The sequence below is a fragment of the Stegostoma tigrinum genome, chromosome 24, assembly GCF_030684315.1.
Source record: "Stegostoma tigrinum isolate sSteTig4 chromosome 24, sSteTig4.hap1, whole genome shotgun sequence".
Taxonomy (NCBI): domain Eukaryota; kingdom Metazoa; phylum Chordata; class Chondrichthyes; order Orectolobiformes; family Stegostomatidae; genus Stegostoma; species Stegostoma tigrinum.
Window position 1 is genome coordinate 42,089,611 of NC_081377.1, and position 27,157 is coordinate 42,116,767.

Sequence of the window (27,157 nt, forward strand, 5' to 3'; positions counted from 1 at the left end):
AAAGTAACCTTTAGAGGGACATGGTGCCTGATGGCTACCTAGAGTTCCAAGTAGGAAAATACATTAAGCACAGATATTTGGCAAGGAGAGCAGCTAACTGATCTGTGATCATCATCCTGCTCGTTAGCCCTTGTTTCAGATCACTGAGGAAATATGCTTGCTTGCAAGAATTGATAAACACCTAGAAATAATACACTGTGAAAATGGTGAATAAGAGTATGGAAGAATGTCAACAGCAGGTTTTACAATAAATTACTGGTTTATTTAATGTACTGATATTCAATGTACAAACTGACATTTTCGTTAAACCAAGTGTATCGCATTGGTAGCTGTGCCTGACTGGTGCACTCCATACTGGGGGCTGCTGAAAGACCAAGAGAATGTGATACTTGGCTCCGGGGATAGTGTTCTACCACAGATAGTGTTTGTCAAACTTCACAACCAACAACTTTCACAATCATCCTGCCCTTAAAGAACCTCAGTTCTACACAGTCAATAGCTTATTGTTTCACCATGCGTTTCTGGTTTTAAAAGGTTTCCAGGAAATAAGCTTCAGTGCACAGACTGATTTAATGCCTGGAGGCTTTCTGAACAGTTTATCACATTTGATGGATAATGACACTATCGCTAAATGGCAGCAATGATATTCAGTCTTTTAATAGCTTTTTGTTGGCTGTTACAGTTCTTAAAGTCAGCAAGAAATCTCTGATTGGCAATCAAGGCAAAACACTTATTAGATCCTCCTGGTTGTTCTTATATCACATTGTAACAAAAAAAAGTTTGGTACAAATCAAACCTGCTATGGTGAGTCAGGCAATGAAGTGCTATCAATATATCCCGAAATTTAGGATATTCATTGAGATTAACTACACCCCCAGGTTTACACTGGTGACTGAAACCAAATGTTCTGTTATTTGGTTTTTTCAAAATGGAATTTAACACTGATGTTAATACTTTCATTATGTTATGCACTTGTGTCTAAATTTAAGAGGATTGTTTTAGGGACTGTTCCTTCTTCCAGTGGTCATTAGGGCCCACCCAGTGATGTCCACATCCCATGAATACATTTAAGAAAAAAGTCACTGACAATATTTTTGGCCATGTGTGATGGGTTATACTTGAGCTAATTCTTTCCTGAGGTGACATTTGTTCTCAATTGGCATTTGATAGAGTCAGAATGTTGCAGGTTTTCAAGGTGTTAACAGCTCACTGGGAAATTTATCCACATGTAGACAACAGGGCGGGAGAAAATAAAGGTTCTGTAATAAAGTGTGAAAGTCACCATCTACTTATATGACAATTGGTCAATGAACAGCATCATCTTTATTAACACCTTTCATTGGGTATAGCTTGAAAAGGAATAATTTCTACAACAAATGGCCTTAAAAATAAGACAAGAAATTAACCATGTATCCCTCTAATGCCAAGTATAGAACATATTCCCCATGCAAGGCTTCCTGAACGATTTCTCTGCAGACATTTGAGCTATCAGATTATAGAAAATGCTGACTCTGAACTGTCTCTGGTCAAATAAAACACAACATTTAATTAGTTTCAGGGCTTTGATCAGTTACTTCATAAAACAGGAATAAAATGGGGGAGGAGGGACAAAGGAGATGGACAAAATAAACTACAGGTAATAATGTAAACAGCCAAACTCACATTTTATACACGGTGAGTGATTGGAGGCAAAAACCTTATTGAAGATCACATACAATATAAATTATTTCTGTTTCTTCTTAAATTCTGTTTCTCTTCAAAGTTGGTGGCTATTCATTGATCAGAATTTGATATAGCCAGAAGTCACACGACACCAGATTACAGCCCAACAGTGTCGTGTGAAATCAAAATGCTTTCAGAACGTTCACCTGACAAAGGAGCAGTGCTCCGAAAGCTTTTAATTTCACCATAACCTGGTGTCGTGTGACTTCTGACTTTCTCCATCCCAGTGCAACACTGGCACCTCCACATCAGGATTTGATATGTCTTTCCTACCACTGCATCAGGACTTATTGTGGTCACCGCAGCTCTGCGGCGTTCTGGAGGAAACTTTATTTTCTTGTCAAGGCAGGGAAGGAAATAGCAGCTAAACAGACCAGCAGTGGAGTGTCAAATACCTCCCTCAGGTAATCAGCCTATGTTATATTGCTCAATGAACACACTTCAGTAACAAACTGGAACATCAACAACCTTCTCCCATTCTGAATGGTGTCCACGTTGTTAAGTTGATGATTTAAAAACAAGCTCCTTGTTTTCCTCTGGTAATTAGGTGCTGCAACATGCAGCAAAAGGGAGTTGGATTTCACAGGAGCCTGCCGACACTCCCCACCTACCCCACCACCACTAAAACCTCCCTAAGGGCTGGTCTACAGAACAGTGGCAAGTTAGGCTGTTCTTTAAGTTGAAGGGTCACTTCAGCTATAGGAGGACCTGCTCCCAACACTGCAGCCAGTGAAGAGGTCTTGTTGGGGCCTAGCTGGTTGACCTCCAAGAAAGATGGGAAAATAGGAATGGAGGGGCCGATGTTGGAGAAACCATTGAGGGTCGGGGTGTGACGAAGAGAAACCTATCCAGGTACATCTGGGTAGGGGACATCCTCCAATGGGATCAAGTTTGAGGCCTTTTAAAGATCCAATCTGCTAGACAGCATTTGCCAAACTGCACAGAAAGCAGAATTGCAGAACTTCCAGAGTCTTGCTGCCATTAAAGAACTTCAGTCAGTAATTCAGCGTCAATAGTGTAGGGAAAGCTGCTGTACTGAATGCTTGGCAGAAGCCCCGTCCACTAATGGTCAGTGGCAGGATGTGGCCCATAAGTGGGCATTAGCTGGACAAATAAGGACCTTAATTGCGCCATCAATGGGTGGCATGCCTGATTCCCTACAGCTGGTAAAACAGTCTTTATTTTTACAGAGATAATGGGAACTGCAGATGCTGGCGAATCCAAGATAATAAAGTGTGTAGCTGGATGAACACAGCAGACCAAGCAGCATCTCAGGAGCAGAAAAGCTGACGTTTCGGGCCAAGACCCCACAGTCTGTCTTTGGATATGGGCATCGCTGGTTATTGCCCATCCCTTCTTGCTCTTCAGAGGATGGTGGTGAGCTATCTACTTGAACTGCCCCATCTGTGCAGTATAAAGACAATGAAAATATCCTTTGGGAGGGAGTTACAGGATTCTGACCAAGCAACAGTGAAGGTACGGCAATATGTTTCAACGTCAGGATGGTGAGTGGTTTGGAGGAGATCTTGCAGGGGGTGGTGTCCCGTGTGTCTGCTAACCTTGTCCTTCTAGATGGAAGTGATCATTGGTTTGGAAGGTGCTGTGTAAGAAGCCTTGGTAAATTTCTGAAGTGTAGCTTGTAGATGATATACACTATTGGTACTGAGCATTGGTGGTGGAGGGGGTGGACATTTCTGGATATCGTGCTAATCAAATGAGTTCCTTTGTCCAGGATGGTATCAAACTTCTTGTGTGTTGTTGAAGCTGCCTTCAATCAGGCAAATGGGAAGTATTCAATAACAAGCCTCCTTGAGCCTTGTACATCTTAGGCTGGCTTTGGGGAGTAATAAGGTGAGTTACTTGCTACAGGAATCCCACCTTCTGACCTGCTCTCGAAGCCACTGCAGTGATATGGTGAGTTCTATGCAGGTTTTAGTCAATAGTAACCTCCCCTCCCCTGTGATGTTGATATTGGAGGATTCAGTGATGGAGATGCAATTGACTGTCAAGGGATAATGATTAGATTCTCTCTTCTTGAAGATGGTCGTCGCTTGGCATTTATGTGGCATGAACATTACCTGCCATTTGTCAGCCCAAGCCAGGATACTGTTAGGAGTCACTAGTGGTGCTGAATATTGTGCAATCATCAGTGAACATCTCAACTTCTGATGTTATGATGGAGAGAAGGTAATTGATGAAGCAGCTGAAGATGGTTGGGCCAAGGATACTACCCTGAGGAGCTCCTGCAGTCACGTCCTGAAGCTGAGACAACTGACTTCCAACAATCTCAATCATCTTCCTATATGCCAGGCATGACTCTAACCAGCACAGAGTTTCCCCTTGATACCCATTGATTCCAGTTTTTCTAGGGTTCCTGGATGCTACACTCCATCAGATATATCAGGGTTTGAGATCAGGGCTTCATTCTCACCCCACCTCTGGAATTCAACTCTTTTGTTCTTGTTTGAACAAAGACTGTAATGAAGTCAGGAGCTGAGTGGCCCTAGCATTAGTAAGGAGGTTATTGCTAAGTGCGTGCTATTTGATAGCACTGTTGATGACATCGCTTTACTAATGATCGAGGGAAGATGATTGGCAGTGGCCAGGGTGGATTGTCCTGCCTGCTTTTTGCGTACAAGACATCGCTGGGCAATTTTCCACCTTGTCTGTAGATGGTGTAGCTGCACACAAACAGGTGAGTGGAGGTGTGGCAAGATGCGGAGCACAAGTCTTCAATATTATTGCCAGAATCTTGTCTTTGCAGTATCTAGGACCTCCAACCTCCGAATTTGTACCCACTCAACCTTCAAACCTCACAGGCCAGAAGGGAGCATTTAATCCAAGCCACAGAGAAATTGAGGCAAACAGCATGGATGTATTTAAGGGGAAGCTGGATAAACACATGAGGGAGAAAGCAATAGAAGACAGACTGATGAGTTACAATGAGAAGGGATGGGCAGAGAATTGTGTGAACTGTTAGACACTGACCAGATGGGCTGAATGACCTGTTCCTGTTCCAGAAAGAAAACATGTAAAAACTGGTAAATGAGACAACCTGGCCTTGTTGTGTACTTTAGTCTGGGGCCCATATGACCAGTAATAAAAGCAGAAATTAGTGGAGAAACTCAGCCGGTCTGGCAGCATGTAGAGCGAGAAACAGAGCTGACATTTCAAATACAATATGAGTCTTTAGGCTCTTGCTCAATTTTAAATTCAAAATTGGGACTCAAGATGTTAACTCTGTTTCTCTATCCACCGATGCTGGCAAACCTACAGAGCTTCTCTGGCAATTTCTGCTTTTATTTAAGAGTTCCAGCAACAGTAACATTTTCCTTTTATTTCAGTACAAACAGCATGTTCATTTCCGAGCATTACTGATTTTTCCCTCAGGGGTACAATCTGCACAATACTGGAATAGTCACATAATTACAAATTTATAACAGTTAAGTCTGATTTCCCCAGTAATCCAGTTGGTCTGTAACATACACAAAGAAGGAGATCCCAGCAATGAATTCCAACGTGCATACGATAAAGCCATCTCAACTTGGGTGGGTGATCTGTATTTTGCAAAGGACTTTTGGTACTCTGGGCTTGGAGGGTGAAGGGAAATCAGCGTTCCAATTCTCGATTATAAACTGGCATCGCCTGGAAAGGGTACATGGGTGAATACAGAGCTGAGCTTCAATGTAACATCTCCAAAAGTCAAACTGCCTGCTAATGTCATAAATGGTGGGGAGGTGGAGGAGCAGAGAGTGACCGGCACCGATAGAAACTGTATCCCAGCAATTATCTTCAGATGGTGGGGAGTGGACGAGAGGTGGATGACAATGAGGAATTTTCAAAACATAGATCTTTCTTTCAAAAAAAGGCCATTTAAATTATGAATTTCCTCAGATTGACTTAGTTTGCATTATTAATGACTCTGATCGGATGTTTGCCATATGTAAAAGTTTAGAAACCACAAATGCCACATGTTCAATTCTGCTAAATAACATCTTGTACAAAATTTCAGACTTGGTAACAAAAAATGAGGAAACAATAAAATAAAGCAAGTGTATTAGCAAAAGAAAAAAGGACTGTACATAGTGTGTCGTATAGAAATTAGATTCTTGCTACAAAAAGAATACTGACTTTTTCCATCATTAAAGGAATTACACCACCTTCCCTATTTTTCTCCTCAGAGTCTTGGTTCAGAGGCTTGATTTATAGAATATAAAAAAAATTCCTTTAACTTACTTTTAAAATTTTCTTCTCTGTTTGGAGCAAACTGAAGAAAAATAAATGGCATTGCTTCATCACTGCTTTTGAGTCTGACTAACTCCTTCCAGCACTTAAAATACATGAGAGACACAGCCAAATAGCATAAAGTGATTCTTGGTCACTAGCAGATGCCAATCACAGTGAAATGCTTGTATAACATACAGCCGGTCCCACTGTAAAGAGGAATAAGCAATGTATAACTGAAAGAATCTTGTAAAATGAAATAAAACTGCTACGCAACAGCAATATCCAGAGCATTTTCCTAAAATGTTTCACGCCAGGTGGATAGCGACTCTCATATCCAATACTGAAAATTCAGAGCGGCTACGTTTCATTGTGGGCTGCAGCCTTTACATAACAAATGTGTAAGTCCAAAGATTTTCCTCTCACTGGTGATTCAAAGCACCGAAAAAAAATCCTGTTTCATTGGTATCACTGTTTTGCTGAAAGACACACAGCATTTGAATGCTGAGCCAGAGTGAGTAAATCCCCATTAATGTGCTCCTTTCATTAGGGGCCAGGCAAGTGGCTCGTTCTGGAAGTTTAGTAGTTTCCGAGTACGTTCCGATACGATGAGTTCAAAATCAGAATTTTCCCTGCTTCAGTCTGTCAATGTGGTAGCATATCTTCAAGGCTGGCCCCAGCTTCAGTCCCATATATTTCATCACCATGTCACTCCGCAACAAAAGCAATGCCTTCCCATCAATTTCCTGCAATATACAATTCAGAGGAACAATTTATTGAAGTGATCAAGAAATCAGCTCATTTTATCCTGCAACTGTTGTCTTCAAGAATATGCACAAGACCCAAACCAAGCCTCGGAATAAGTCATAGTGACTTTGACAATATTGATGCGTGCCATTCTCTTAGTGACACACAAACTGAAGATCTTGAATAAACAAACATCACATTTTACAGTTCTTTCTTCTGACGCACGAACCTTCCAAAGTCTGTTGGATTACATTAACATGGGAAACTTGTGTTTTGCACTGGGAGCTTTTGGAAGATCTTATAACATTGGGTTCTTATGGAGTTTCATCAAAATCAGTGCTCCAGGTAAACAGAACCACCGGAACCTTTGTGGGCATTTCAGAAAGAAATGAAGAATTAATCACTTTGGCATAGGTTTGGGCTCTCAAAGGGGCACCAACCTGCACAAGTGGAATATTTACTCAGGAACAAAAACAAAGTTGCTGGAAAAGCTCAGTAGGTCTGGCAGCACCTGTGAAGGAAAAATCAGAGTTAATGTTTCGGGACCAGTGACCCTTCCTCAGGACTGTGTGTGTGGAATATTTACTCTTTGGGTTCCGAGAACCATCTGACAGCCTCTAAGTTGCTGATGTTTTTTCTTTTTTAAAAAAATGCCATCAGCTTTCTATTTACACATTTTAAAAACTAAATTCAAATTTTCAAAATGCCTTGGGAGGGATTCATTTCATTTATAGCACTATTTGATTCTTTGAAAGGCAATGGAAGCAGAGTTTTTGAATATTTTTCAGGCAGAGTTAAATGGATTCTTGATAAAGCAAAGGGGATGAGAGGTTATTGGAGGAAGGTGGAATGGGGATTGATTAAATCGGCCATGATCGTATTCAGTAGTGCAGGAGGCTCGACGGACCAAGCACTCCTGCTCCTAATGTGTATGTTCTTTCGACTAACAGTCCAGGTCTCTGGACCATTAGTTCAACAATGGAATCGCTACATCACTGGGATCTAATGGCATTTTAAAAACATCTGTTAAATCAGCCTATGATTAGTTAATTGTTAGCCAGATTATCATATATCCACAGCAGCTACATAAATGGTGAAACGGTCACAAGATGCTTAGGCCATGTGTAGTGCTTATGGGATCCATACAAGGCAACATTTATCAATTAAGAGCAGCATGTGAGACTAAACCGAAGGCTGTTTTAAAACTAGGCGCTCCTCTTGTACAGATAGTTGGAACAGCCAAAGCCTGAGAATCTGAGATAACAAGGTGTAGAGCTGAATGAACGCAGCAGGCCCAGCAGCATCAGAGGAGTAGGAAAGCTGATGTTTTGGGTCTGGACCCTTCTTCCCTGAAATGTCAGCTTTCCTGCTCCTCTGATGCTGCTTGGCCTGCTGTGTTCATCCAGCTCTACATCTTCTTATCTCAGACTCCTCCTATACAAACTTTTACATGAAGGTTTTACCCTCAAATCTGATAAATGTTCAGAACCCAAAGACGATCTGAAATATTCCATCCTATCACTGAGCCTTTAGTATTTACAGTAAAAGTGCAAAAGTATGAGGGGTACAGATAGGGTAGACTGGAAGAAACCTTTCCCATTGATGGAGGGATCAATGACTGGGGGACATAGATTTAAGGGGCAATAGATTTAAAGGATAAATGGATTTGGACTGGGGTTGGCCAAGTGGATCTCTTTGAGTATGAGTTCCCTGACTGGGGCTGTTTATCTGGGCCAATCAGGGAACCTTGGCTGACAGATGTAAACAGGAGATTCAGGCAGTGTCTTCACCCTAGTGACTGGCTCTGGTCTAGCTGTGTCAGAGCCCACATACAGAGTATGTGTAAATAAAAGGTGACTTGGTGACAGGATATCAGCCTCTGTGCAGTACTTTCAGGAGATGTGAGGAAAAACATCTTCACACAGATGATGTTAGAAATCTGGAACTCACTGCCTGTAAGGGTGGTACAGACAAAAACCCTCAAAACATTGAAGTAATATTTTGATGTGCACTTGCGATGCCAAAGCATACAAGGCTATGGGCCAAGTGCTAGAAAAATGGGATTAGGATAGTCAGTGGGTGCTTTTGACCAGCACAGACTCGATGTCTTTTTCTGGGTTGTAGACTTTGATGACTCTATGCTTTTGGTAGACTCTTTGAAAAAGGATGGCCTTGAGCTAACAACATTGCACCATTTAACTCTGATTGATCTCCATAGATGCTGCCAGACCTGCTGAGTTTATCCAGCAACTTCGGTTTTAGTGTCTGATTTACAGCATCCACATTTCTTTCTGTGATTATCACACTATTTCTCCTCACTCAACTTTCAACACAGCAATTATTTCAAAGAATCATGAATCTGTGGAGTTCACTACACCAAAGTGCAGTAGACACCAGGACATTGTGTACATTTAAGGAGGAGATAGATTCATCATTTTAATTAGTAAAGGGTTTACGGGTTACGAGGAGTAAGCAGGAAGGTGGAGCTGACACTAGGATAAGGAGATCCGCCACAGTTGTCTTAAATGGAGCAGGCTCAAGGGGCTGAATGGCCTACTCCTAGTTTGTGTTCTTATTTATAACCAGCTTATCCCAGACACAGCACAGCAAGGGTCATCTAGGATATTCCATAGTTTTAAATTTGATACTATTTTGCTACCTAAAGAACATGGATGACGAATGCCGAGTAATTCTATAAAACAGGCTGGTGATAAGCAAATTTTCCAGGAGGCTTAAGCACACTTGGGTCCCATTTCCTGTAACACAACCAAAGAATCCAGTGTTTTTTTTATGCCCTCATGGGAAGTGGACTCCACTCACTGAACCTAACTTGGGTCCTTTTAAGCAGCACAGTGGCTCAGTGGTTAGCACTGCTGCCTCACAGCACTGGGGACCCAGGTTCGATTCCGGTGTTGGGTGACTGTGTGGAGTTGGCATGTTTTACCCATGTCTGTGTGGGCTTCTTCCAGGTGCTCTGGTTTCCTCCCACCTGCCAAAGGCGTGCAAGTTAGATGGACTGGCCACACTAGATTGCTCATAGTGTCCAGGGGTGTGCAGGCTAGGTGGGTTAGCCATGAGAAATGAGGGGTTACAAGGATAGGGTTGGGGTCTGGGTGGGATGCTCTTCGGAGTGATGGTGTGGATTCAATGGGCCGAATGGCCTCTTTTCGTACTGCAATGATTCTTTGAGATAAAGACTTAAGCAATCCTTTTCAAAAGGTAACAAAGTGTGGAGCTGGATGAACACAGCAGGCCAAGCAGCATCTCAGGAGCACAAAAGCTGACGTTTCGGGCCTAGACCCTTCATCAGCTCTGATGAACACAGCAGGCCAAGCAGCATCTCAGGAGCACAAAAGCTGACGTTTCGGGCCTAGACCCTTCATCAGCTCTGATGAAGGGTCTAGGCCCGAAACGTCAGCTTTTGTGCTCCTGAGATGCTGCTTGGCCTGCTGTGTTCATCCAGCTCCACACTTTGTTATCTCGGATTCTCCAGCATCTGCAGTTCCCATGATCACTTTTCAAAAGGTAAGTGCCTTTAGCCATAATTCACATGAAAAATTCACCTTCAATGTTCTCCGGGAAACACTAGATCTTTGCGTTTTCCATTTATTGCAACATACAGACATTTATCTGATTGGGATCATGCTCCTTTCATCAAACTTGTTTAACAAAGTGCAACTTGAGACAGATACACACCACCCTTTACTGACCTGATTACTCACTGCTACGGTATTGATACAACGAAGCCCTTTGCTATAAATTTCTTGCCTCTCTAAACATGGAAACCAGGATAAAGCAGGAACATTTGACAAAAAACTTGAATCGGATTTCATACTTTTTAATAAAAGAGAACCATAAATTAGGTAGGGAGGCAAAAATACAAATAAAAATGCACATCAAAATATCAGAATGGGCGGAAGGATGAAAGGTCTAGAGAGAATTGAAACATAACTTAAAAGACTTTTAATTAAAAATGCTATTTTGATAGTTATGGGTAACTTCAATAACAAGACACTTCTGAAAATTGACTGGTTTTATTATTGCAATATTAGTATTTGCTCAAGCATGATTTGGCTTGAGTTGAAAGCTTGCAGACCAGAGACAGTCAATTTCCTGAACGATACAACTGTTTAAGAGGCTCCCTTGTCCAGTGCCAAGAGCCAGTACAGCGCTGCATACATACATGCTTTCGGAACAGGTCTGCGTGAGGTCCCAGAGACTGTGGATCTGCATCACGAACAAACTGCATCACATCCTCTACAGTCCAGCTAGTTGGATCTCTGCTGATCAAACGAGGTGGATCCCGTGCTCCCATAAACCTGTCAGAACCTAGGGAAAAACCACAAAATGAAAAGCAACTGGGATTTGGAATTCCTCACCACTGTTTCGCAGAAAATGACACATTTTCAATGAAGAATCCCAATGCAACACAGTATAAATGTGGCTGTACTTTTACCTCACTCCTATTGTATCGAGATAGAAATCAGCCCTTTGGAAAGGTGAACACAATGGCAAAGCAATTGCTGGAGCACATTCAGAGAATCTATTGCTTTGTGTTTTATTTCTTCATGGCATGTGGGCTTCACTGGCTAGACCAGTGTTTATTGCAAGTGGCTTGGAGGGGAACTTGTAGGTGGCTGTGTTCCTGCCTATTCCTGTAGCCCTGAGCAGAGATGATGTATCTTTGGAGACTTGGTCCCCAGGATACCCTTGGATTCGGACCCAGGTAACCTTTAGGATTTGATAGGTGTAGAGAAGCTTGTGTGTAAAAGGTGCATAAGCCCTGGAACCCTGTTTACTAAGATTGCAAGAAATGTCAAACCTGTCAGAGACTTATTGAATTTATCAAGAATGGTCGACAAGTACTTTTATAAATGAGAATGTTTTTCTTTATAAAGTGTCACTTGTACTATATAACTTTACGTAATAGAATTTTATTTTTTCTTGTGCATGGATAGTTGTGGATAAGGAGGAGAGTTGGCATGGAGGATGAAGAGGGAAAGAATGGTGGGTGGATTCATAGAGTGTTTGAGGAGCCATGGGGTGTGGGTATAGGGGAACAGGGAGACATGAGGCATAGGGGCTGGAGGAACTGCCTATATTTTATTGTTTTATATGAACACTTCATGCAAGTTTTTTGATGACACACTTGTTGACATTTGGCCTTGATGTCAAGCGTGGATACTCTCATTTCATCTCTGGAATTCTCATAGAAACATATAAAATTTGAACAGTAGCAGACAGGGTGAATACAGGAAGAGTGTTCCCAACCACCAGGCAATCCAGAACCAGAGGTGACAATCTAAGGATACAGTGAAGACCAGTTTAGACTGAGATGAGGTGAAAATTCTTCACACAGCGTATGGTGAGCCTGTGGAATTCCTGACCAAATAGAGTGTTTGAGGTCAAAACATTGAATAATTACAAAAGGAGTCATTTGTAGACTTCAAGGCTAAGGGAGAAAAGGATGTGGGGTGAATGTTGAACAGGGTCAGCAATGATCAGAATGAATGTGGGAGCAGGATCAAAGGGCCGATTGGACTTCTCCTGATCCTGTTTTCAATGTTTTTACTTCTGTCTATCCTCATTTGAGGTGTTTCGCATCCAAAGCCCATATTTCTCTTTCATTGTAACAACAATTCCTTCGAGTGGAGTGTTTTTGATCTGATTCTCATTGAGTTCTGCTTTCTGAAATTCATCCCATCACTGATGTTAGTCTGACCAGACTGTACTTACAGGAGTTCTCTGTCTGTCTGTCTGTCTGTCTGTCTCTGTCTCTCTCTCCCCCTCCCACTCTCTCTCTCCCTCTCTCTCTCTCTCTCTCTCTCTCCCCCTCTCTCCTGATGATGGAATTTACCAAATATGTCACAAAGACTGTTTCCTGTTCACTCACTCAACTCCCTCTTTTACCAACATCTCACATTGTACCAGACTGTTCATACCCTCACAGTTCTATTTCACCCTGAACTGAATTCTCACCCCACATTCTCTCCCTTCCCAGTTCTGCCCAATACCCCCTCGATAATGCATACACCTCCAGCTCCATTTTTAATCAATCTTGCATCATTTCCGATAAAATATTTATTTTGGTTGCAACTGACGGATGGTGATTCAGTAAGCACTTTGGATTGATTTACTGTTGATATTCCATTCGAACCTTTCCAGTTAACATTTAATGGGGAGTTGTATTTGCTGTAGTTTTGCTATTGCAATTGTTTCTGAAACCTCAGGGCACTGCTCCCCATCAGCAACATTAATTAGCAAAATATGATAATTTAGTCCAGAAAACATGTTGATACCGGATGTTCCATGAATGATGGTATGTTGATCTGATATTTTAGGTGCAACCGGCTTTGAGTTTCTATGCTGTTCTTCCCCTTTTGAATTGAACTGATAATTGAATTACCAAGTCACAATTTTCCTTGTCATTTATGATCCTGGTCTACCTTTGAACAATTTTCTTTCTCCTTTCCTGGGTTTGTTGTCTTCTTGCTGGATTCTGCTTCCACAGGGCACTCTGGTCCTCACAGGAGACATCATGGAAAAGTGCGGCCCCATTCCCTCTCCTTGTTCACTGCTATGGGGACAGCACTCAGCATATCAACAAATGAGGTGCCAACCCAGTTAAGCTCCACACAGGACTACACTCATGTTAAACTGTGCAAGCAACAGGCACAGAATAAAGTGTTCACATCATCACCAGATCAGATCGAAGCTCTGCTGTTCTGCAACATCCAGGTGTAAATGGATGTGGACAGTGCAAAAACTAACCAGTGGGTATGTTTCCAAATATCAGTGTTACCCTGAGCTGCTGCCTCCTGTCCGGATCCACCCCACAATGGGACCTCGATTTCCGCGCAGTTCCCCACTTTGTTGACATTCCTGGTTAGGAAGGTGAGCTTATCCTCTCGGAATGTTTGGCAATGGAGATAAGGGCAGCAGATGCAGGGGAACATCACCAGCTGCAGGTTTCCCCTCAAACCACTCACCATCCTGACTTGGAAATACATCACCGTTCCTTCATTGTCACTGCATCAAAATCCTTGATTTGCCCCCCTCAGGGCATTGTGGGTCTGTGTCCAGCACATGGACTGCAGCAGTTCAAGAAGGCAGCTCCCACCACCTTCTCTGGGGAAGTGAGGAATGGAACAATCGATGCTGGCAAAGCCAACGATCCCCACATCCCACGAATGGAAAGAAGTGATGGTTTGTTCCAGGAGGCAGTGTGACTAATTTTTGAGAGGATTTCAGGGACACAGCACAATAATTGTATATTTCACAGGCACAGATGTAGAGGGAGCATTAACACTGAAGATTAAAGCTCCCTTTGGTGGGTTGCAGAACACCGACAAGCTTTGTACAGATGACAGCATGGTGCAGATTTCCACACTTCAAAGTCCATGTGTCTCACACAACTTTGATTTCCCACAGTCTTTCATGTTATTTTACTCTCGGCCAGCTGGAGTAAAGGAGAACTCGGACCCGAGGGCACAGCATAGAGGAAAGGATTATCTCTTAGAACGGAGATAAGGAGAGGGCACAGCATAGAGGAAAGGATTATCTCTTAGAACGGAGATAAGGAGTAATGTTTTCAGCCAGAGAGCGGTGAATCTATGGAGTTCCCTGCCACAGAACCAGTGGAGGCCAGGTCATTGAGTATATTTAAGGTGGAGTTGGATAGGTTCTTAATTGCCACAGGGATCAAGGGTTGCGGGAAAAAAGTGGGAGAATGGAGTTCAAAAACCTAGCACCCATGATTGAATGGCAGAGCAGACACAAGGGGCTGAATGGCCTAACTTCTGCTCCTATGTCTTCTGGTCTTATGGTGTTATCCTTTCCAGGTCCCGAGCCTCGGGTTATTAACATTTTATCGTTCTACTGCCTGTACCCACATGTTAGGCAGCCAATTTAAATTCCTGTGCAGTAAGCAGGATGTGGGAGGTGGTTCAAAACCGTCAGTGTGTCTGTATATTAATTCCCCAATTCCAAAATCCCTAGGGCAGAGGACAGAGAGTCAATGTTGTCTGCAAAGGTTCAGATCTTTTGCTGGAGTGTATAATGTGTCCCACACAATTACTGTCCCTCCCCATGGATTAGGGTGAGATGTTCAGTCACTGATGGGACCACACAGGAGAACTTTGAAAGATATTGCATAACACTACCCATTCCTTTGTATCTTGAGGAAAGAGCAAAGAACGATACAGTACAACCCTGCACTGACTTATTTTCCCCTTTCATACTCAAGCTGCCTTCACTGACAGGATCCATATCCCTCTATTCCCTTCCTTTTCATGTATTTGTCCAGGTGCTTCTTGAATGCTGCTGTTGTGTTTGCTTCCACCACCTCCTCTGGCAGCACATTCCAGGCACTCACCGCCCTTTGTGTGAAAAACCTGCCTCACACATCTCTTTAAACTTTCCTCCCCGCTGCCCCTGAAATTTGAATTCATGTTCCCCAATAATTGACCCCTTCACCCAGCAAGATAGCCTCATACTTCCCACTCTTTCTGTGCCATTCCCAATCTCAGAATCTGGTGTCAGGTTGGCCCTCAGCCTCTTCCTTTCCAGTGAAAACCCACTCTATCCAGCCTTGCTTCATCACTAAAATCCCTCACACCATGCCACATCCTGGTAAACCTTTTCTCTACCCACTCCAAAACATCCACATTCTTCTGGTAGTGTGCTGATCCAAACTGCCTGCAATATTTCAACTGTGGCCTCAGTAAAGTGCCACAAAGCTGCAGCACAACTTATCCATACATTTAGTCAATGCACTTTCCAATGAAGGCAACAATGCCACAGGACTTTTTGAGTCAATTATCTCCCTGTGCTGCCACCTTCAGCGACCTGTGGACCTGCAAACCCAGATCCCTCTGCATTTTCATTCTCTGAAGGTGCATACTAACACTGCTCTTGTTTCTGCCATTCACTGTACAATTTCCACCTGCACATGATCTTCTAAAATGCATCACCTCACATTTGCCTGGAAATTTAAATAGATACACCAAGCTTTCCCTGTCTCAGTGGCACCCGTTGGTGTAAAAACAGTGAATAGTCTTAGATTTTGCAAATTTGACTCCAGCAGTAATGTGTAAGACAATAAAACTCACCCCCTATGTTTGTCTGAGGTCCCTTGGCTTCATTCCATGTCCAACCCTCTCTCTGATCCCCGCCTCATTGACCAGACACAATCTGCCCATCTTCTCTCCCAGCTATCCACCACACTGACCAATCCCCATCACTCACTTCCTGCATTTAACCATCACCTTCCCATCCAGCTTCACCAGCCCCACACATCCTCTTCCTATTTATTTCCCAGCTCTCTTCCCCCTCACCATTTCTGAAGAAGGGTCCCGAACCGAAGCATCAACTCTCCTGATCTCTGATACTGCCTGACCTGCTGGGTTCCTCCAGCTCCTCACTGTGTTGTCTCTGACTCCAGCATCTGCAGTTCTAATGACCCCACTGGTCATTTTATCTCCATTTCAAACCACGCACTGCCACTTCTGTTCTGTATATCCGAGGGGTACATCCAGCTGAATGGGCTACTTCATGACACCCATCTAAACCAGGATTGATGATGAAATGGCTAGCACGAGGGGTCATAGTTTTAAGCTGGTTGGTGGAAAGTATCGAGGGGATGTCAGAGGCAGGTTCTTTACGCAGAGAGTTGTGAGAGCATGGAATGCGTTGCCAGCAGCAGTTGTGGAAGCAAGGTCATTGGGGTCATTAAAGAGACTGCTGGACATGTATATGGTCACAGAAATTTGAGGGTGCATACATGAGGATCAGTGGTCGGCACAACATTGTGGGCTGAAGGGCCTGTTCTGTGCTGTACTGTTCTATGTTCTATGTTCTATGTTCTATGAACGTATAGATACAGTCCTGGAGACTAATGGCAGGTTTTCACGGGGACTGGAAACGTTAACTTTGCTTTCTCTCTACAGTAAAATAAAAGCCAAAAGAACTGCGGATGCTATAAATCAGGAACAAAAACAAAGTTGCTGGAAAAGCTCAGCAGGTCTGTGGAGAAAACAGAGATAACGTTTCGGGTCCGGCGACCATTCCTCAGAATCCGGACCCAAAACGTCAACTCTGTTTTCTCCTCCACAGACCTGCTGAGCTTTTCCAGCAACTTTGTTTTTGTTCCTCTCTACAGATACTGCTAACATTTCAAATAAAATTTGAGCCTTTATGGTCTTCTTCAATTTTGAATTCAAAACTTGGGCTCGAAACATTAACTCTGTTTTCTCTCGCTGCAAATGCTGCTAGACCTGCCGAGCTTCTCCAGCAATTTCTATTTCTCTTTCTGACTGTCTGCCTTGTACTGGAAGACTCTTCAGCTCTTTCTGCCTGGAGTACTCAGTCCAATTTCCAATCCAGTCTCCAGCGTCCAGACAGAAAAATGGGTTGCATGGGTAGCCATTTCCAAAAGTCATATTTGTGGAATTGGGCATTTTCCCGGCTGCCCATTTCAGCCCAGGAATAAAATTCAGGGCCATGATTACATAAACAAGGAAGTAATGGTGAACTTTTATAAGCACAAATTTAGCCACAGCTGGAATTCTGTGTCCAGTTCTGGGAACCACACTTCAGGATGAATGTGAAGGTATTAGAGAGGGTCCAAAAGAGCTTCATGAGAATGTCTTCAGAGCTGATGGAATTGGTCGATTAGAGAAGCTAGGATTTATCTCCTCGGAGAAAGTGGGTAGGAGATTTGATAGAGGTATAAAGGATGGATCCGGACAACTATATTGGGAAAAATGGTTGGTAGAAATTGGTAGAAATATGGGAAATCAGAGTCCACCAATTGAAGGCAGAAAAACAATAGGTGACATTAGGAAAAACCTCTTTTGTACAGCAGGTGGCCTGAACCTAGCCTGAGACTATAGTAGAGGCACATTAAATCATGGCTTACAAAAGTGAGTGGGATAATTACCTTAAGTGAATAGAATTGTAAAGTCACGAGGAAAAGGTAATGGAATGAGACACACTGAGATGATCTCTCAGTGAAATGGCACAGCTATTTCTACTTGAATCCATTCACAGCATATATGCATTACTGACCAGGTCAGCGTTTCTTACCCATCACTAATTGTCCTTGCGTAGGCACAGGAAAGCTGTCTTATTGTTGGGACAAATTATTTTTTCCTTCTTTATTCATTAACGGGATGAGGCATCACTGGTTAGGCAGCATTTACTGTCTGTCCCTAATTCCCCAGAGGGCAGTTCATAGGCAACCACATTGCTGGGGGTCTGCAGTCACATGTAGGTCAGACCAGGTAAGGATGGCAGTTTCCTTCCCTAAAGGGCATTGGTGAACCAGGTGGGTTTTCCCTACAATCAACAATGGATTCATGGTCATCATTAGATTCTGAATTCCAGATATTTTATTGAATTCAAATTCCACAGTCTGCCGTGGTGGGATTTGAACCCGGGTCCCCAGAATGTTATCGGCTCTCTAGATTAACAGTCCAGCGTTAATACCACTAGGCCGTTGCCTCTCCAGTGACTTTACAATGGCCTCCATCTGTGTCATCAGACTAATTCCTAGCTTGGCAGGACTGAAATACTGGTGCTGTTAGAAATATATTCACTGGAGTTTAGCAGAACGAGCAGCTATCTCATAGAAAAATGAAAAAAATTATAACAGACTTAGATAGGGCAAATACAGGAAGATGTTCCCAATGACTGAGGAGTCCAGGACCACGGGTCAGAATCTAAGGATACAGGGTTGGCTATTTAGGACTGAGATGAGGAGACATTTCCTCATCCACAAAGTGGGGTACTGAGTAGAGTGATCAGCCATGATCATATTAAATAGCCTAATCCTGTTCCTATTTTCTATGTTTCTGTGTTCTGTAACCACTTTAGGAAGCCAAGGAAGAGTTCAGATATCTCAGAGGGTTGTAAGGCTATTGGAGCTAATAGAGATTGGGAGGGAAGAGATTGGACATGGAGGGATTAAAAAAACAAGGAGGAAAGATCTGTCATCATGGTTTGCCTAATCGGTAACTAGTGAGGCTGGGTATGGTGAGTGAATAGGATTTGTTGTGAGTCAGGACACAGATAATACAAAGTTGGATGATGACAAGTTTCCTGAGTGTGGAATGGGTGAGACCAATCGGGAGGGCACTGCCACAGTCAAAACTCAGAGGTAATGACAAGCATGGGTATTTATCCTTACAAAATAATAATTGCTTAAGTTGTCTGCATGAACCTTTTCTGGAACGCAACTTTTAATATGAAGTGAGGTGGCACGGTGGCTCAGTGGTTAGCACTGCTGCCTCACAGAATCAGGGACCCGGGTTCAATTCCTTGGGTGACTGTATGTGTGGAGTTTGCACATTCTCCCCAAGTCTGGTGTGGGTTTCCTCTGGGTGCTCCGGTTTCCTCTCACAGTCCCAGGATCTGCTGGCTAGGTGGATTGGCCATGGTAAATGCAGGATTACAGGGATAGGGTAGGATGGGTGAGTCTGGGTGGGATGCTCTTCAGAGGGTCAGTGTGGGCTCGATGGGCTGACTGGCCTGCTTCCACACTGGAGGAATTCTGTGATCTATGACAGCTTGATTAGAAGAGTTTCCAGATGGTCCTAGGAAGAATCTATTCAGCCACTAAAATTCATCAGTTCAATTCTAATACAGACATGCAGCTTTGCTACTGATCAGTTGAAGTACACTGATGTGGGAAACAGATGCACCAGCTTCCCAAAGGCTAAATTCAGATTAGCAAGTACGGAAATGAGCCATGGGGAATTGTAGAGACTATCTTACCCCCAGAACTAAGCTGTCGCAAGGTTCCCGTATTACTTTGCGTTAGGCTCATTGAGTGATGCAGAGATCGATAGGCTCGGAAATCCCTGGAATTCCTACACGGAAGGCTGGACGAATTCACTGAATTAAGGGCCGAATCCATGGGATCTAGCCGGTGTTCCGTGGGACCTGGGTGCACATCCTCCAATATAAAAGTTTCAGCTGGAAAATTGCAGGAAAAATTAGCTTCATGAAACCACACACAATATTGTTTGTCAAGTTAAGCCAAAACATTTTTCCAAAGAAAAGCCATTAGCTGCTCAGTAAAGTCAGTCAAGAACTCACCTTCTGAAGGATGTCTATCGGTTTTTGGTAGTTTGGGTGATAGAGGTGCACTGAACGGTGGGGAATCTTGCGTGTATCTTTTTGTCCCTCTTCCTGGGCCCTGAACAGCTGCCTCTGATGATTCATTTTTGCCTGGTGAAAGATCAGCAGCTGTTTACCAAAACCGTGCAATGCAGATCCCTGGACCTTTTCATGAGCTGGACTGCCCTACCAAACAATCTCCCCAACCGCAGCAAACACAGCACATTTTCACCTCTGTTGAGTTACAAAGAATTAGGCTCAGAGTCTTAGTTCTCTCCACAGATGCGGCCTGACCTGCTGAGTTTCTCCAGCACTTACTGCTTCAATTTCAGGGTTCAAGCATCCACAGTGTTTTGCTTTTATTAAGCTGGCTTTGTTGTGGCTTTTCTTCCATGAGACCTCACTCAATGAGAAGCCTCCTCTTCAGGAGGGAAGTCAACAAATTCACATTCTATCTCCTCAGCCACATGCATCCTAACCCAGATTTGTAGCATTTCCTCTGCCGGCGCATGGTATGGAATTATGCAAAAGAAACAAGAAGGCTCCAAATTCGATCCCTGCATTTTCAAATGAACCACCCTGAATGCTGGAAACAATGAGCGCTCATCTTTGCCTCTCTTCCAACGTGTAATTTGGGTCAAAAAGAATCTTGCAAAGTTTTTTTTGCCAAAATAAAAAGGTACCACATTTCTGATACTTGCACAAATACATTCAGGTAGAAACTCAAAACAAAAAGTGCTGGGGAAAGTCCTGAATGTATCATTTTTGCAGGTTGTACCTGGCAGGAACCGGTCGCTTCCGTACTCCACCATGTTGTGATTGGCTGCACTGATCTGACTGAAAGGCTGATTCCCAAAGAGGTTATCACATCGCAGACTGTGGCACAGCTTCTCCAGGAAGCGCAGGGCGTAGACAACACTGTTTACTGCTGGCAGGTTTAACGTGTGCTGTTCACAGTCAAATGTGGCTAAGGAAACAGAACAAAGCAAACAAACAATAAAAGAGAGAAAAGGAATTAAGTTAAAAAGAATTCCCTAAATGAGGGAACATTGCAGCGCATTGGTTAAAAGTTCTTGTGGAAGAGGTACAATCTATTTATCAGCTCAGCGATATTATCGCTAGACTATTAATCTAGAAACACAGCTAATGTTTTGGGGACCCGGATTCAAATCCCACCATTGCAGATGCTGGAATTCGAATTCAGTAAGGAAGCTGGATTTGAGAGTGTAAAGACGACCATAAAACCATTGTCGATTGTCATAAAAACCCATCTGGTTCACTAATGTCCTTTAGGGAAGGAAATCTGCTTCTTTACCTTGTCTGGCCTTTGTGTGACTCCAGACCCACAGCAACGCGGTTGACTCTTTACTACCTTCTGGGCAATTAGGGATGGGCAATAAATGGTAGCCTAGCCAAAGATGCCCATATTCCTTGGGTGAATTTTTAAAAAGTCAGGAATAACTACAGGTTTTCAAGTGTGTGAAAGAACTGTATGTTAATTTACTAATGGATAGTTTGTTTTAGATATGGGGTCTTTGAGTTCCGTGCTAACAGCGCAAAATGAAAAACATCTGAAATTAAATATCTTCCAAAATTCCAAACCCTGAGCTCTCGATTGATCACTTGCTATGTAATGACATGCAAATCAATACTGATCATTGCAACAGACAGCACCTCACTACATTTCCAATGAGAACTTCTAGTTCCAGACAATTTTAGGGGAATTGAGTTGAATCTAGAGTCAAAACAGCAACGACCAGAAACACAGCTTTCAATGTCAACACTAGTGGGTTGTCATGCACTTACCAGAGATCACTTCCCCACCATGGCCTTGTTTCAGGAAGGAGAACACCATTTTCTGGTTATACGCACAATCGATGCAGGCTTGAACAGCCTGTTGCAGAACAACTGAAGCTCGAGCAGGTCCAAAGTGATCTGGAAGTTGCTGTACCTTTTTTCTGTCTAGGTGTGGTCCTGCATTGCCATTTTTGTTCAAGTAAACACAGACTGAATGTACACAAAACATACAGAAAATAGATCATTACATTCCATACCAGGCAGAAGTCATAAGCAACCAATACTGTACAAAGCTCACCACATTTTGGGAAAAATATATAAGCACTATGGGAGAGGATCACCGCTAATAAGTGCTTTGTTAGCAATGTGCATCATCAAACCCCCCGAGCATACTTTGATTAACCAGGCCTCTCTGTGTGGTCATGCAAAGTGTTTTGTCGGACTAAACAAGGATTTACCTGGAATTGCCCTACTTCAGAGTCAAACAGCCATAGGGCACAGGACCTCAGACCCTGTGAGTCTGCACTGACCAATCTACACTAATCCCACCTTCCAGCACTGGGCCCATAGCCTTGAAAGTTATGACAATTCAAGTTCTCATCACGGTTCTTTTTAAGGTTGTGAGGCTTCCTGCCTCAACTTCCCTCCCAGGTAGGGCATTACAGACCCCCACCACTCTCTGGGCAGAAGAACCTTTCCTCAAATCCCCTCTAAACATCCTGACCTTAACATTATGCTCCTGTAATTTAAGGGGAACAGCTGCTTTCTGTCGAACCTGTCCATGCCTCTATTCATTCATCTTATACATCTCTGTCATGTTCCCCTCTCAGCCTTCTCCGCTCCAAAGATATTAACCCAAGTTTACCCAACAGCTGAAATGATCCATCCCAGGCAACATCCTGGTGAGTCTCCTCTGCGATGCAATGAATCCTGCCTGTAGAGCAGTGGTTAGAACTGCACACAGTACTCCAGCTGTGCCCTAACCAAAGTTTTGTACAGCTTCAATATGTGGGCTCTGTTTTCTTTAAATTAATAACGCCAATAGGTAAAACACCCATATCCAAACTGAGTATTTACGAGCAAAACCCATTGTGGGCACCTCTCTGCTCTCGTAATCAATGTCACACTGATATTTGTCTTGTATATCTTCATTACCACCCTGTTACCTGTGCTGCCCACCTTCAGGGATCTATGGAGAAGCAATTCAAGAGTGCTCTGTCCACCTGAGCTTCCTAGTGTAACTAGGTATTAATGCTTTAGTAATCTTGAAGATTCCGGTTTAACCAACTGCACTGCCTACATTCAGAATCAGTTTGGCTTAAGACCCAAAGTGCTCAACTTACCTGTTGGAGACTGCATTATGGTTGTGCTGGGGATAGTGGCTGCATCTTGAGGAACTGTACTTGTGTCTGGTTCTGGAGTACTCGAGGTAGGGGAGGTTGGCACAGGATTCGTTAGGGCACGGGGTTTCCGCTAACAGAAGAGAAAAACAATTTAGGGATCAAGCAAATTGGGTTGCAATAGAATTGCTTCACTACCAGGACAGAAAAAATGTTAGTAAACTCCAAATGGTTTAATAAATTCTCTAGCAATCCATTAAAAGTGCTGGAATTATGCAATTTTAAAACGCACATATATTTAAGAATATTGGACGTTATATGTAAGAAGAGCATTCAAAATGCATTTTAACGATTAAAGATTATGATCAGGAATTTCTCCCACACTTACAGTCTGCAATTAACTGCCCAGAAACCAGTTCCTATAATTTGTAACTGTAACAGAGATTCTTGGGTGACAACAGCACAGTGAATTTTAATGTGTATCTTTGTACTTGAAGAATGAACAATACCAATCAATATCAATCCTAAATGCCACAACCTACTTCATGAGGCTACTTAGTATTAGAAGTAGCTACACATGAGGCAGTGGTATGAAGGGAGAGGACAGCTTCATGGTTTAAAATAAAAACTATCTAGGAGCAAAGTACTGGATGCATGCATGGATGCTGCCTGATCTGCTGCAATTTCCCCCATTTTTTTTGTCTTCACATGAAATATCTGTTGCATTCAGAATGGAAACACTGAGTGGCAGGCTAGCTGTCACTCTGAAAATAAGCTGCTACCTTGCTCCCAGGCTTTGGGCCTCTTTTCTTTGGGATTTTTAATGGTTCCACTGGTTTGGTGAGCGAGGGGACAGGGTGCTGCATTTCGGCTTTGTGCACACAGGGTGGCTGGACCGTACGGCTTTTCTTCCTCCGCGGCTTGCGGCCCCGCTGAACGGTAAGTCGCTCCGAAATGACGTCCACCGAAGTCTGCATGCTCTGCTTCTCTGAATTCACCTCTGACGGCGTGGATAGATTCTTTGAGATGGCCACTGCAGAAACAAAACAATTGACTGAAGTTCAAGTATCACTCAATTAGCTGGCAGCTGTCACGGTGAGAGCTCACCCAACTTATGGCGCATGGCAGGACTATCCTTAAAGGACATGGATTCAGGCTCCCTCTGCAAATCACAGGAAAGGATTCTAGATTAGCAAAGTAAAGCAACTGCACAAAAACGTCACTTTCACTCTGCAATTGTGGTGCTTTTATGTACAGGTCCCAAAGTGCGGCAGCACGGTGGCTCAGTGATTAGCACTGCAGCCTCACAGCACCAGGGACCCGGGTTCGATTCCACCCTTGGGTGACTGTCTGTGTGGTGTTTGCACATCTCTGTGCCTGCATGGGTTTCCTCCGGGTGCTCCAGTTTCCTCCCACAGTCCAAAGATGTGCAGGTTAGAGTGGATTAGCCATGCTGATTTGCCCGTAGTGTTCAGGGATGTGTAAATTTGGTGGGCTATCAGGGGATGGGTCTGGGTGAGATGTTCTGAGGGTCAGTGTGGACTTCTTAGGCCAAGAGGTAGGTGTTTTACTCAGAGTAGTAAGGGCGTGGAATGCCCTACCTGCAACAGTAGAAGACTCGCCAACTTTAAGGGCATTTAAATGGTCATTGGATAAACACATGGGTGATAACTGAATAGAGTAGGTTAGATGGGCTTCAGATTGGTTTCACAGGTTAGCACAATATCAAGGGCCAAAGGGTCTGTACTGCGCTTTAATGTTCTATGTTCTAAGGGCCCGTTTCCACACTGTAGGGATTCTACGAGTTCAGAGCAATAATAATTTCATCAAAAATTCAGTTTCCAGGGTTTAAGACTTTTCTTTGGTGACAGTATTAAGGGATAGGGAACAAAGGAGGCCAAATGGATCAGGTTTGATCTCACTGAGTGATAGAATTGGCTTGAGGAGCGAGGGATTTTTCTCTGTTCTGTGTCTTGCCAAGCGACAGGTAAGAAGGGGCTCCTGCCCAAAGTTTATCAATTCCAATTGAATCACCTTGGCCATTGTATGATTAAGACAGCAAATGCAGTCATGGAATCAGAGAATCCCTACACTGCAAAAGCAGACTGTTTGGCCCATCAATTCCGCACCACCTCTGAAAGGAGCATCCCATCCAGACCCACCACAGCCCTAAACTCAACCCTGTAATCCTGCATTTCACATGGCTACACAACTCTGGACACTGTGGGCAATTTCCCACGGCCAGTCCAACTAACCCGCACAGCTTTGGACTGTGGGAGGAGACCTGTGCGCCCGGAGGAAACCCATGCAAACACAGGGAGAATGTGCAAACTCCTGAATGTGGAATCAATCCCAGAGTACTGGGAACTGTGCGGCAGCAGTGCTAACCTCTGAGCCACCGTGCCCCTCTGGAAATATTGGAGGAAAGACATCAACAGGCTGAGTTGCCTGCTCTCATTCCTAGTTCTCATACTTCGATATTCTAAAAGACCACCATTGATAAGGAGATCCAAGAAGGGATCAGCTCAGTGTGCTACAGTCACAGCAGTCAGTGTTTTTGAAAGAAAAGACCTTCGTAAGTCAAAAGAAGTCACACTGTGATGAGCTGATGCCCCACAGTATACTGCAACGAGATGTTGTCAGTAGATTAGCGATTTGGAAGGGCACTAGAGAAATTCCATCAGTAATGCCTCTGCCATATTCTCTAGACTTAATGAGAGGACTGTTGAACAAAAGCTAGTGTCTTTGTTGAAGCTAGCTCCATAAACATTCAGGCCAAACTGCAAAATCCACTTTGAAAGTCTAAAGGCTGCGTTCTGAAGGCCAAAAAAAACTCTCTCCCCGTCAGGTCCTGTTTTCCCGACTTTGAAATGACCTGTGTTCTGGGAAAGGGCAAAGAAAACACTTCAAAGATACAATAAAGCCCTCCTTAATGCACTGTAGCATTGACATTAATGATTGGGAGCAGCTCACTGCTCATTGTTCGAAACAGCAGTGCCTTGTATGGCTGGCTGCATTAGGTTTGAAGTCATGACATTTTAACAACGAGACAGATCAACAGGGGTGAAGAAACAAAAAGGAACCAAACTCTGCGCTCAGCTCTCCCTAAATCCTGGGGCATTCTGCCCCTTTGAGTTTGAAGATATACAGGTCAGAAGTAGCACCTGAAAAGGCATGGCAGGAACTCATCCCTGAGCAAACAGCATCCTTAAATTGAGGGACAGTTGACAACTTCTGTAGCATTCTCCTACACTCACATTAATGCAGCAAAGTATTTGAGGCAACGTGAGATGTTAAATTCACCCTTCAATAAATAAGTAAAAAGGATACTTTCTCATTGCAGAGAAGTGGCTGTAAGTTAATGTGGTCATTCAACACTAATCTAAAACTGAAGCTCCTGTGGCACAATCACACTATCCCTGTCTCTAAGCATAGGGACTCAGGTTCAAGTCCCATCTCCTTGCAAGGTATACTAAAACAGGCTGATGTAAAATAAAATTTACTTACCTAAAACTTCTCTCCCACATCTTGAAGCAGATGACAGTGTGATCCATTATTTATGAAATCGATTTAATTCCCTGGCTGCATCAAATAATGACTGCGCAATTAAATGAGTTAGTTTTATGTTCATTACAAACAGCATGAGGAATGCCAATACAACCTCCCCTATCTTGCTTCAAGTTACCAAGACAACAGCAAAATTCTGCTGGAACATCATGAAATGGAGTTTGTGCGAGAGAAATTTCATTGTCAGACTACATTGTGAGCCTGTCATTTAATTAATTCCCAAAGGTACCAATGGCAGAAAAGCAGAAAAATATAAAGATTGTCCTGTAACACAATTGTTGCAGTGAAATAATAAAAAGTACTGAATCAAAGGCTTAGGTAGAACCCTTTGAGCGTATAATTAAGTGTTTGGATTTGCACAGATTGGTACTGCAACTTAAAATCAGCAGCTTAAGTCTGCCATAGTCCAGAAGAATTATAATCATCTTTACACAAATGTCAGCCTTTTGCCTGACCCTTTGGTAGGATTTCTTATTAATTAATGGCGTTTTTTTCCCTTTATTCATTCAGAGGATGAGGGGATCAATGACTAGGCAGCATTTATTGCCCATCCCTAATTACCCAGAGGGCAGCGAACCCCATTGCTGTGGGTCTGCAGTCACATGTAAGGCTGACAGTTTCCTTCCCTAAAGGTTGGGTTT

At 43.2% G+C, this 27,157-nt stretch overlaps 1 protein-coding gene across 8 annotated transcripts in view; it reads right to left on the reverse strand.

Moving 5' to 3' along the window:
- Positions 1 to 261: 261 nt before the first annotated feature.
- LOC125465086 (polycomb protein SCMH1-like) overlaps positions 262 to 27,157 on the reverse strand; it is a 196,811-nt gene continuing 169,915 nt past the window's right edge. For all 8 annotated transcript variants that reach the window (XM_048558206.2, XM_048558203.2, XM_048558207.2 and 5 more), the window contains 8 exons: positions 23,732 to 23,982; positions 22,953 to 23,082; positions 21,619 to 21,819; positions 20,591 to 20,779; positions 19,792 to 19,923; positions 19,468 to 19,668; positions 10,877 to 11,022; positions 262 to 6,692 (listed from right to left, as the gene is read on the reverse strand). In XM_048558206.2, coding sequence (XP_048414163.1) covers positions 6,567 to 6,692; positions 10,877 to 11,022; positions 19,468 to 19,668; positions 19,792 to 19,923; positions 20,591 to 20,779; positions 21,619 to 21,819; positions 22,953 to 23,082; positions 23,732 to 23,982 — 1,376 coding nt within the window. In that variant the 3' untranslated portion in view covers positions 262 to 6,566. The remainder of the gene's footprint in view (positions 6,693 to 10,876; positions 11,023 to 19,467; positions 19,669 to 19,791; positions 19,924 to 20,590; positions 20,780 to 21,618; positions 21,820 to 22,952; positions 23,083 to 23,731; positions 23,983 to 27,157) is intronic.